This window comes from Mesoplodon densirostris, chromosome 18 (genome assembly GCF_025265405.1).
Source record: "Mesoplodon densirostris isolate mMesDen1 chromosome 18, mMesDen1 primary haplotype, whole genome shotgun sequence".
Taxonomy (NCBI): domain Eukaryota; kingdom Metazoa; phylum Chordata; class Mammalia; order Artiodactyla; family Ziphiidae; genus Mesoplodon; species Mesoplodon densirostris.
This window is the reverse complement of record NC_082678.1, coordinates 47,949,889-47,962,243: the sequence shown is the minus strand read 5'-3', so window position 1 is coordinate 47,962,243 and position 12,355 is coordinate 47,949,889. Positions and strand designations below refer to the sequence as shown.

Sequence of the window (12,355 nt, the reverse complement as noted above, 5' to 3'; positions counted from 1 at the left end):
TACTAGATTACCAATTTATTACAAAGGCTATAACTCAGGAACAGTGAGGTAGAAGGGTAGGCATAAGGCGAGGTATGGGGAAAGGGGTGCAGAGCTTCCATGCCCTCAGGGTGTGCCATCTGCCCCGGACCTTCATGTGTTCACCAACAGAGGCTCCCCAAATCCTGCCCTTTGGGGTTTTTATGGAGGCCTCCTTACTTGGGCATGATTGATTGAATTATTGGTGATTAGTTCGACCTCCAGCCCCTCTAGCAGTTATTTTGAATATCTTAGTCTTTAATGTCGGTCTCCCAAAAGGGGAAGAAGAGAAAAATGAAGTGGGAAGAAAGAGTGCCAGCCCTTTAAATCCCTGGAAGGCACTTCATCAAGAGGGCTTAGGGCTTGCAACACTGGAGGGAGCAACAGCAATGGTCACTGTCTCTTTGCACCTCTGTGATCAGAAGCAGCATTCACAGCACAGATCCCCAATTATGGAGGACAGGATCCTTTCTGCCCACCTCAGTTCCAGAAATGGTGTGCAGGCTGCTCCAGGAACAGGTCCACTGCTGTGTGCCACACGGCTGAGGGGTGGGGAATGGGCAGCTGTTACTGTGCTAAGCGCTGGTATTGGTGGAAATTCACCAACCAAGCCTTCCCCTGAAGTTGCAAGCCTTCTATAGACTTCTGAATTCAAAGTAGTTATAACAGATGAATTTTGCCAGTGCAGTTGTAGTCTAGGTTGAGAGATAGATTGCTTGTGCTTCCTACTCTGCTGTCTTTCCAGAATCCTTTCAACAGTGATTATCTCTTGATAATAACTTTTATCTTCTTGTGAAAATATATAGGAAAGCCCACTGAAATCAGAAAAATTTAATTACTTTAAACAAGAGAGACAATAATAGTTTAGAAAAAAAGTCAAAGAATCATCAAATCACTGACTCGAGAAGGCTTGTCTGCCCCTGCATCAAGTCAAATAAACATAAAATTAGAGGGAACTCCCTGGTGGTCCAGTGGTTAGGACTCCGTGCACTCACTGCTGAGGGCCCGGGTTCAACCTCTGGTCTGGGAACTAGGATCCCACAAGCCGTGTAGCACAGCCAAAAAAAAAAAAAAATTAGAGCCTCATTGTTCACCAGGATAAATTCCAGATTTGTTTAAAAAGTTAAAAAATGAAACCATTAAAAATAATAAAAATAGGGACCTCCCTGGTGGTGCAGTGGTTAAGAATCCACCTGCCAATGCTGGGGACACGGGTTCGATCCCTGGTCCAGCAACATCCCATATGCCGTGGAGCAACTAAGCCCGTGCTCCACAACTACTGAGCCTGCACTCTAGAGCCCACGAGCCACAACTACTGAAGCCTGCGTGCTTAGAGCCTGTGCTCCGCAACAAGAGAAGCCACCACAATGAGAAGGCTGCATGCAGCAATGAAGACCCAGCGGAGCCAAAAATAAATTTTAAAAATAAAGAAGTAAAGAGAATGGGGGCTTCACTGGTGGTCCAGCCGGTAAGACTGCGCTCCCAATGCAGGGGGCCCAGGTTCGATCCCTGGTCGGGGAACTAGATCTCACATGCATGCCGCAACTAAGGCATCCACATGCTGCAACTAAGGAGTCCACATGCTGCAATGAAGATCCTGCATGCTGCAACTAAGACCTGGCACAGCCAAAATAAATAAATAAAAATAAAATAAATATTTTAAAGAAATAAAAGAGAATGGGGCTCTTTAAATGGATTGGAATAATTCACAATGAATATTTGATTACATTAAAATTTAAAAATTTGCATGTTAGAAAGGTGTGCAAACATAAACTAGGATAAAATAGTTACAAAAGATAAGTCTGATGAAGTGTTAATCTTTAATATTTACTAAATTTTTTACAAGGGAAAATTTTTTTATATTTATTATTATTGATATTATTTTTTTCAAGGAAAAGTTCTCCGGTAGGAAAGCAGGCATTGGATGAGAAGAAACACTTCACAGTAGAAGGAAAACAAATGGCCAATACATAAGAAAAAATATTAACCCTTACTGGTCATTTTTGTCTTGTTCTTTTAACTATTATATCTTGTTCCTTTAACTATTATATCTTGTTCCTTTAAGTATTATCACCTTTAAGTATTTTATTATGTTAGCTGTAGGTTTTTCATAGATTCTTTTTATCACTATGAGGAAGTTTACTTCTGTTCCTCGGCTGAGAGTTTTTATCAGGAATAAAAGGTGAATTTTGTCAAATTTTTTTCTGTGTCTGCTGATGATCATATCATTTTTCTTTTTTCATTGGTTAATTACATTCATTTTTGAATGCTAAGCCAATCTGATTTCTGGGGTACATATTATGTCATGATCTCTTTCTACTTTTTATGTATTGTTGGATTTGATTTGCTAAATCAAGCAAATCCACTTGATGTGATGTGATTTTGTTTAGATTTTTTTTTTTTTTTTTTTTAAAGATGATGTTGGGGGGCTTCCCTGGTGGCGCAGTGGTTGAGAGTCCGCCTGCCGATGCAGGGGACACGGGTTCGTGCCCCGATCCCGGAAGATCCCACATGCCGCGGAGCGGCTGGGCCCGCGAGCCATGGCCGCGGAGCCTGTGTGTCCGGAGCCTGTGCTCCGCAACGGGAGAGGCCACAGCAGTGAGAGGCCCGCGTACAGCAAAAAAAAAAAAAAAAAAAAAAAAAAGATGATGTTGGGGATAGGAGTTAATTAATTAATTAATTAATTTTTGCTGTGTTGGGTCTTCGTTTCTTTGTGAGGGCTTTCTCTAGTTGTGGCAAGCAGGGGCCACTCTTCATCGCGGTGCGCGGGCCTCACTATCGCGGCCTCTCTTGTTGTGGAGCACAGGCTCCAGATGCACAGGCTCAGTAGTTATGGCTCATGGGCCTAGTTGCTCCGTGGCATGTGGGATCCTCCCAGACCAGGGCTAGAACCCGTGTCCCCTGCATTAGCAGGCAGACTCCCAACCACTGTGCCACCAGGGAAGCCCTGTTTAGAATTTTTACATCTATATTATGAGGGGTATTGGTTTGTAATTTTGTCATACCTTGTCTAACTTTGGTATCATAGTAATCTTGGCCTCAGAGAATGAGTTAGAAAGTGTTCCCTCTTAAATTTTACGCAAGAGTTTATTTGGAATTGGTATTAATTCTTTCTTAAATATTTCGTAGAGTTTACCAGTGAAACCATCTGGCCCTGATACATATATATTTTTTTATGGAACGGCTTTAAACTACAAATGCAGTTTCTGTAACAGATACATAGTCATTCACTTTGATTGTGTGTTGCAAGAAATCTGACCATGTTATTTAAGTTGTTGAATTTATTGGCCTATATCAAAGTAAATAGAATAAATGTTCCAATTAAAAGGCAGAAACTATCAGATTGGATAAAATAAATGTAGTCCCTTATTGTCCTTTCAGTGTCTGTAGAAACTGTGGTGATGTCACCTCTTTTAGACCTGATATTGGTGATTTGTGTCTCTTTTTTTTCCTGATAAGTCTGACTAGGGGTTTATCAATTTTATGGACCTTTTCAAAGAATGAAGCTTTTGCTTTCCTTTGTGTATATAGACCACATCTTTTTATTTTTTTATTTTTGGCTGTGTTGGGTCTTCATTGCTGTGCGCGGGCTTTCTCTAGTTGCGGCGAGCAGGGGCTACTCTTTGTTGTGGTGCGCAGGCTTCTCATTGCAGTGGCTTCTCTTGTTGCAGAGCACAAGCTCTAGGCACGCAGGCTTCAGTACTTGTGACACATGGGCTCGGTAGTTGTGGCTTGTGGGCTCTGGAACGCAGGCTCAGTAGTGGTGGCGCATGGGCTTAGTTGCTCCATGGCATATGGGATCTTCCCAGACCAGGGCTCGAACCCATGTCCCCTGAATTGGCAGGTGGATTCTTAACCACTGTGCCACCAGGGAAGTCCCTTCAGGTGGTTTTTTGTTTTGTTTGTTTGTTTGTTTGTTTTGTGGCCATGCCATGCAGCTGCAGGATCTTAGTTCCCCGACCAGGGATTGAACCTGGGCCCCCTACAGTGGAAGCCTGGAGTCCTAACCACTGGACCACCAGGGAATTCCCCCTTCAGGTGTTTCTTAATGAAAATATAACCAAATACATAAATTATATATTTTCATTCATAATCCACTTTGCTTACACCAAAGGCAGGATACTGTGTACACTATCCTGTCTCTTTTTTTTATCCTGTTGTGTTTTTTTTTAATTTCGGCCTAGAGATATTTTCATACATATACTTAGAGATCTTCCTTATTTTTATTTATTTTTTTAACAGTATAGAGTATTCTGTTGTGTGACTCTTCCATAGTTTAAGCAGCCCTTTATTGATGGGCACTTGGGTGTTTCCACACTCTGGCTACTAAAACAGTGCTGCAGCAGATAACTTTATACGTATGCAGGTACATGGTCAGAGGGGGTTTGATTGCCAGAGGTGAGATTGTTGGATCAATGGATAAATGCCTTTGTGGTAGGTAGATATGCTTGGGTTCCCTCCATAGGATAGTATCATTTTGCATTCCAGCAGTATGTGAAAATACTGGTTTCTTCACAGCTATGCCAACAGAGTATGTTGTTAATCTTTTGATTTTTTTACCAATCTGATAGATGAAAACTCACGTCTCAGTGTAGTGTTTAATTTGTATTCTGAGCAAGGTTAGCATCCTTTTAAATGTTTAAGGGCTTTTTATTCTCTGTGAACTGTTGTGTTGCCCATTTTTCATGTGGGTTGTGTATCTTTTTCTTCTCAATTTTTAAGAGAGTTCTTTAAAAAAAATAGAGGAATTAGTCCTTTGTCTCTGATATGAATTACAACGTCTTTCTGACTTTGCTTATGGTGTTTTCTTTGCTATGCAGCAGTTTACTTTTGTTTTTATGAAGTTGAATTTTCCAGTTCTTTTTTTTTTTTTTTATGACTTTGGGGTTTTGAGCCATAGTTAGAAAGGTCTTCGTCACTGAGTTATAAAGGTATTCACCCATGTTTTATTCTAGTACTTGTGCAGTTTCATTGTATTTAAATCATCCATGCTGCTTCTCTCTTACAGTTGTGACGTCTTGATTTGTGGTGTTTTGGGCTTCACTTGCACATACTTTGCAATTTGTCTTTTTCCCCTAGTTTCACTAAAGATGCAGTCTGTATGTGGGATGTTTGTTTATGGGACGGGTATTCATGCTTCTTGTTGCTCTCTATGATTTTTAGAAGTGGGAAGGTTTTGGACTAGGTCATCACCATGCTTCTTCCAGAAATGAAATGTTCTAGATTTAATTTTTACCTACACCAAACATAATAATTTGGTGCTTTAAATTAGAAAGGGAAAGCTGGAGCCTATTCAGGTAGAATTCTAAAATATTAAATTGGAACATCACAATTGTTTTGCATTAGTAAACTTTTGTTAAAATGAGCACATTGGTTATCTTATTCTTAGCTTTTAGGAAGGAGGGTCAAGACAAAGTGATACTTAGCATCTCTATGAAATCTTTGGATGCCGTAGGGGTGAGGCAGAGATGATTATGCCCAACTTATCACCTTTGGCCAGATTTCTTACATTTCTTATGTTGTATTTAATTGAATGGTTGCTTTGGACATTTTGCCTTTCAGGGGCAAAGGTATTTGAGGTAAAGATGGAGATGAAAGGGTTAAAAGATGATTACCACTTGAGGTCAGAACTATACAACTATGGAAAACACTCCTTTGTCTCAATACCCAGTTCCTCTGGCTCTTCCCTTTCTTCAGGGTCTGTTAAAGTGCAGAGGGATGAGACAGAATTTTGCTGTTAAAGAGTATTTGCTATTGAATTTCATTGTAACCGGATCAGTAACACATTGTTACTTGGGCCATCATGAAAATAGTTTTGTTATAGTGACTACTACCTTATGGGTGTATTTGACAGAAATGGTTTCTAATTGTCTATTGGAAAGCAAGGAGACTGTTATTAGTGGATAGAGAGCTAAGGTTAGATTTGTATCCTCCTAGCACCTAACCCAGACCTGTGACGTATCAGATGATCTAACTCACTAGACCCAGCCCAGAAATAAGCAGAGGAATTCCAAAATGTGCATTGAAATTGTCTCATGGTACTAGTACCACATTAAGTAAAGATACTTACAGAATTTTCAAAATGTGAGAAGTAAAATTTCAAACACAGTTCTTTTTTTTTTTTTTTTTTTTTTTTTGCTATACACGGGCCTCTCCCCGTTGTGGCCTCTCCCGTTGTGGAGCACAGGCTCCGGATGCGCAGGCTCAGCGGCCATGGCTCATGGGCCCAGGCGCTCCGCGTCATGTGGCATCTTCCTGGACCAGGGCACAAACCCATGTCCCTTGCATCGGCAAGCGGACTCTCAACCACTGCGCCACCAGGGAAGCCCCCCACAGTTCATTTTTCATACAATATTGGGTTGGATGGCTTTAAATCTCCCATATTTACCATTATATATTTTTTAATCAGTATGTATATTAGTTCTATGAACCTACACTATTTCTAGCCACAGTATTATACTTAGACTTAAATTTCTTAACTTGCTGCTTAGTTATTAGTATCACTCATTATTGAAAGATACTAGCTGGAATTTTTTTCAGCCTGACTCTGTCCATTTTCTGCCAATAAGAAATTGTACTTATTGGATTGACTCTACCTTAAATTCTTTGTGGTGATTGTTAAGAAAGTAATTGTTGGTAGAAATTGAGTTTTTTGTTACTCTGTATACTCTGTTGTCTGTTGGCTGATTTTTCTCAGCTGGTGGCTCATTTACTATTATAATGATAATAAAAATGATAGGTGTGGGGCTTCCCTGGTGGCGCAGTGGTTGAGGATCCGCCTGCCGATGCAGGGGACGTGGGTTCGTGCCCCGGTCTGGGAAGATCACACATGCCGTGGAGCAGCTGGGCCCGTGAGCCGTGGCCGCTGAGCCTGCGCATCCGGAGCCTGGGTGCAGCAGGAGAGGCCACAGCAGTGAGAGGCCCGCGTACCGCGCAAAAAAAAAAAAAAAAAAAAAAAATGATAGGTGTGAGTGCAAGTAACTTGAGGAGCTCGAGTCTGCTTTTAACTATCCTATATCCCTCCTGGGTCAGAGCCGGCGATAAGAAGCTAGCATACAGCAAAAAGGTCTAAGAATTATGACCTTGATCCACCTTATTGGAATGATTTGGTTTGCAGGTGACATAAAACTGAAGATTATCAGAAGTTGAATATCTGTATTACTGCTTTGGGGTATAATTTTAATTTTTAGGAAGATTATTATTTAGTTGTATACTGATTTCTTTTACGTCTTATGGTTATTGGTTGTATTGCAGTGCATTAAATTGAGGGGCAGTTGTTGCTATTTAGAGTGCACCAACATTCTTGCTATCCATTTGGCTTGGGAATGTCTCTTGTCTTTTGTGCCAGATTTACAAATGTGGTCCAAAGCAGGAATTAAGGATTGCTCTAATAAATGGATTAGTAGCTTTTCCTAACTACCAGATATTGTGGTTATTAGTTATGTTCTATATAATTAGAGTTCTGGCTTCCAGAATTGGTTGCTTAGGATTAAAAATTAACTAGTTGGTGGTGAAATTGAATAGATCTAGTCAGACAAACCTGGGTTCAAGACTAGGTTCTGTCTCTTCCTGGGTGACTCTGGGCAAGTTCCTTGACCTCTTAAACCCACTTTTCTCATCTGTTAAATGAGTGCAATAATACTATCTCTATATATTTTATATGGAGAGCTAAAGAGTAAACGGAATAATGCACTTAACCTTGTACCTGGTACATAGTAAGCATTCAGAAAATTGTAGCTATTATGAACATGTCTATTATAGGGCCTAATTGGAGTCTTGTTAAATATACTGTTTTTATTGACTCTAAGAATCCAGTGATGATAAAACTATACCATTATATTATGTACTACTAAAAAGAAATTATAGCATTACTTTTAATCCATATGTTAAAATGTTTAAAAATGTTGATCTTGCAATAGGTAGACAGATAAGTTACATTTTTAAAAATTGTGGTAAAATACACATAACATAAAATTTACATCTTAGTCATTTTTTAAGTATTGTATCGTTCAGTGATGTTCAGTACAGTCACTGTCGTGCAACCGCCACCACCATCCACCTCCAGAGCTCTTTCATCACCCCAAACTGAAACTCTGCACCCATTAAACAGTCGCTCCCCACTCCCACCAGTCCCTGGTAACCACCGTTCTACTATAGATACCTCATAAAGGTTAGTTACATTTTGATGGAAATGAGTGTAAGAGATCAGCAAGATCCTGTGACCATGTCCTGTTCAGCAACATACTTGGAGAAGCAGGCGTGGAGAGGAGGAAGGGACTTGAGAGTGTTTGAGACAGTGGGAGGAGGAGGAACTAGGGTGGAGTACAGCAGGGATTTGTGTATCTTCGTGGTTCCATCTTCAAATGTTTAAATCTTTTGGTTCATTTGAATAAAATTTCATGAAGCAGGTAAAAACACAGGTTAAGGGACTTCCCTGGTGGCGCAGTGGTGAAGAATCCGCCTGCCAATGCAGGGGACACGGGTTCGAGCCCTGGTTGGGGAAGATCCCAAATGCCGTGGAGCAGCTAAGCCCATGTGCCACAGCTACTGAGCCTGCGTTCTAGAGCCTGCGAGCCATAACTCCTGAGCCCACGTGCCGCAACTACTGAAGCCCACGCCCTCTAGGGCCTGCGTGCCTCAACTGCTGAGCCCCTGTGCTGCAACTACTGAAGCCCATGTGCCTAGAGAGCCTGTGCTCCGCAACAAGAGAAGCCACCGCAATGAGAAGCCCACTCAGTGCAACAAAGAGTAGCCCCTGCTCGCTGCAACTAGAGAAAGCCTGCATGCAGCAATGAAGACCCAATGCAGCCAAAAAAAAAAAAAAAAAATTACAGATTAATTTTTTTCCAACCACTTGGCCCCAATACTGTTTACTGAGCAACTCATCTTTTCCCTACTGATTTAAAAAAAGGTTCACTGTAGAATTTCAGAATGTTCCTTCATAAGACACATTGTCAAAGGAGAACAGTCCTCCCAAGCAATCTCATATGACACTCTGTAAATTCAGAGGTGATGGAAAAGCTAAAACATAAACACAGAAATTCATTGTCAATAATCTTGGCTCTTTTTTCCCTGTAAATGGTGCCTCTCAGTTTTTCTCTCTATAGGAAGAACTAAATAATCAGTTCTTTTTAACCTTTTTAATTTGATGCTAAATTAATTTTACTGTAATGGCACTGTTAACTCCCATTTAGTTGTACCAGTTAAGAGTAACTTTGGCAGGAGGAAAGGGAATCAGTGTGCAGTGTGCCCATGTGAGTTAGGGCCTTGGAAAACCCAGCAGGAATAAACTCAGTGGTGGAAGAAGCAGGGGCAAGGCGGCAGGCAGGGAGCTTTTCCAGGGGTGCTCACCATGTCTGTTCTTAGGGCTCTCTAGGATATGTTTTGAGCTGCACTTGTGTGCTGCAAGCACTCTTAGTGAACAGCCCAGATTGGGTTGACTTCTACTTTTAGTGCCAATCACAAAGGCAACATCAAATTCCATAAATCTATTATTTTTTTTAATTAAGTGTATTTTTGCAATTTTAACATTCTTCAGTTTACTAAACATTTGCAGAAGGGGTGAGGGGCAAATAAATACTCTGATGGTGTGGCATTTCTTATTTTCTGCTTGAGAGACATGTTCGTTTCCCCTCCTTTTCCTTTTAATCTTACTGTCTCCCTGCCACAGCTGCTTCTGAACTCCATCCTCATCTCTCCTGCGGTGACAGTTCACTAGCCTTCACAGTACCGAAGGCGCTTTCAACTCTTATTTTCCACCAACTGTCAGTTGCAAAATAAGGTTGCTTTGTTTGGGAAGGAAAGGGTAGAATCCTTTCTGAATGTCTTCTTTCCCTTTGAAGCAGGAGCACTTCAGAGACAATTGAACTGCTTTTAGGTTTTTGTTACCACCCAGCTTTTTCTTCTGATAGATCCTGCCGTGAACACAGTTCTGTTGATAACATCGATTTGTTGCTATGGAAATAGTGGTAATGTCACAGATTCAGCTCAGTGACTTTATTTCAGGTTCACGTGGGAGAAATGGGCAAGGCTTTAGGGGAGAACCTCATTAAAACCAAAAGCTATCAATTATAAGCAGGTGAAAGGTAAATGGAGCCAACCTTTTAGGTAATGAAAACGTAAGTGTGAACCCCTAGCACATTCGCTGCATGCAGTTGAGTGCCCCAGCATGAATTCCAACCCACAAGAGTCCTTGACAATATCACAAATTTACACTTTCTCAGAGTATTTCTTCTACTTAAGTTTAAGTCTCTTAACCCAAATTACTTGCACTAAAATGGTCTTTCTCTTTTGATCACCAGGACATGGACAACAGCCAGTAGTTCCTCCTCCAGTCTCAGCAGCCAGTCCACCAGCCAGCAGGCCCCAGCAACAGAATGGGAGCTCGGGAGTGGGTAAGGCTGCCATATGAGGATGCCTGCTGATTGTGTGTGGCAGGCTTTCGAATGATGGTTTGAAATTTAATCTGAGACTAAAGGGAGTTTTCAAAATGCTGTTCATGACAGTTGCTTCTTGCAGAGAATAATTCCATTTCTTCTTGGAATTATTGTAAAGTGTGTGATTGAAAAAATGATTAAAGACTGTCTTTTAAAGATACTTAATATGCTTTTTTAAAAAAATCAGAATTATACACTGTGCTTTGTTAACAGTTTATCTGGTAGTTTCTCACTTAGACCCTCTTGACTTTGTGAAATACATACCTTTTAAATTCTTGCCTTTTAACTCTTTAGGATCCGCTTATTAAATTTGGCTTGTCTGTCTCCAGGTTTCCCATCTGGGGCTCTTGTATTTATCTTAGCTTGAAGACGGTATCACTTATGTTGGTCATAGGTCCTGCTTCTCTGTCTCATGGATGAGAAATAGTTTCTTTTTAACTTTCTCTTCAGCAGGTCCTGAGAGGCTGTAATGGAATCATCTTGTTTACTTTCTGGCCTTTGCTTTAGGAACCTCCTCATGTGGGATGTCGCCACTGAAAATTATGATCTGTAGAGTTTGGTTGGAATTTACTTTTAGAGTTTCTTTTTTCTGTCCCAGCTTCACATACATCACCTATTCCCCTCCCCTCAACTATTAGTTTCTATTTCTCAATGCTAAGATTCTAAGAAAAGCAGGGTTAAGACGTCACTAATGTTTCTATGAAACTTGCAGGACATAAGTCTTTTTCCCCATTAGTCTTTGATGTTTTTATCTACCTTGCAAGAGCTAGCTATCTTCTATCCATCTCCCTTTCTAAGTGGATCTATTTATACAGAACTCTCAAATTATGTACTGTCGAAGGGGGGTGGTAGAATAGATTATCTAAAATGGTAAAGACCCTAAAAGTTACTTCCTTAGGCTAAAATACAAATAGTATGTTATTCTTCTTCCCACCCCCCACCCGTACAGATTTATCTTTCCAGTTGTCTATCTTTGGCTTATATTGAGATTGATTTAAAAAAATCAGTTAACATTCCCTAAACACATAACTGGGTGCTGAAAGAAAAAGGACTGGAAGTGTATGGAGGGGAGGCTGCCTGCCAGCATGAAAACTGGATGTGTGTGTGTTTTATATAATTATGTATTGTATACTAGGTATGTATATACACACACACATAAATATTCTGTAGAGTATGTGTGCTTCCTTGTGTCACCTTGAGGTAATTGTTACTGTTGTGTGTGTAGTCGTTTCTTGACTCCCCAGTTAGAAGAGAAAATTTGAAGATCTGGGACCGTGTATGTATCTTTTTTACTAAGTGCTACAAATGCCTAGAATAGTGCAATACGGGCTGTGGAAACTCAATAAATAAATGCCAAGTGATGGAAGATTTACATTTCTAGCCAGATGCCATTCTGAAGAAATGTTTTGATATAGAATATGTGAAATCATTGGACTAAATTATCTTTTCTGAATTTGGAGGTTGAAGCTTTATAGAAACAGCGTGCATGTAAAGATTTCATCTGCTTATAGGCTTTACGTAATTACGTATCCTTCCCAAGTGCAAGACAGCTTCTTAGGCTTGGCTAAAGGAGTCAAGAAGGGGTCACGAAAGCCAGCCACCTACTTGTCTTGAACCGAAAACTGATGCTTGCCCTTTGCTCCCAACTAAACCCAGTCCCGTAAACTTCATTCTAGACTTTCCGTGACTGTAAGACCAGTTGAAAACTGGGAGTTTTCTGGGGATGTTTTGAGGCGATATATTTATGATAGGTATCCTTCACCTCGGATGGCTCACCCACTGTGTCCCTTAATTCCAAGCATTTCCTTTTGCTTTTTCTCTTATGCAACTAGTGACTTGTCATCAGTTTTACCAGTCAAGAAGGTTGATTTTCTTTCTCTGACCCATTATCCTGCCTGTTG

The 12,355-nt window shown here is 40.6% G+C and overlaps 1 protein-coding gene across 1 annotated transcript in view; it reads left to right on the top strand.

The window, feature by feature from the left end:
• The window catches only part of RPA1 (replication protein A1), a 54,180-nt gene that overhangs the window by 26,023 nt on the left and 15,802 nt on the right, over positions 1–12,355 (top strand). Inside the window, exon 6 of the mRNA XM_060080928.1 lies at positions 10,320–10,412. Coding sequence (XP_059936911.1) covers positions 10,320–10,412 — 93 coding nt within the window. The remainder of the gene's footprint in view (positions 1–10,319; positions 10,413–12,355) is intronic.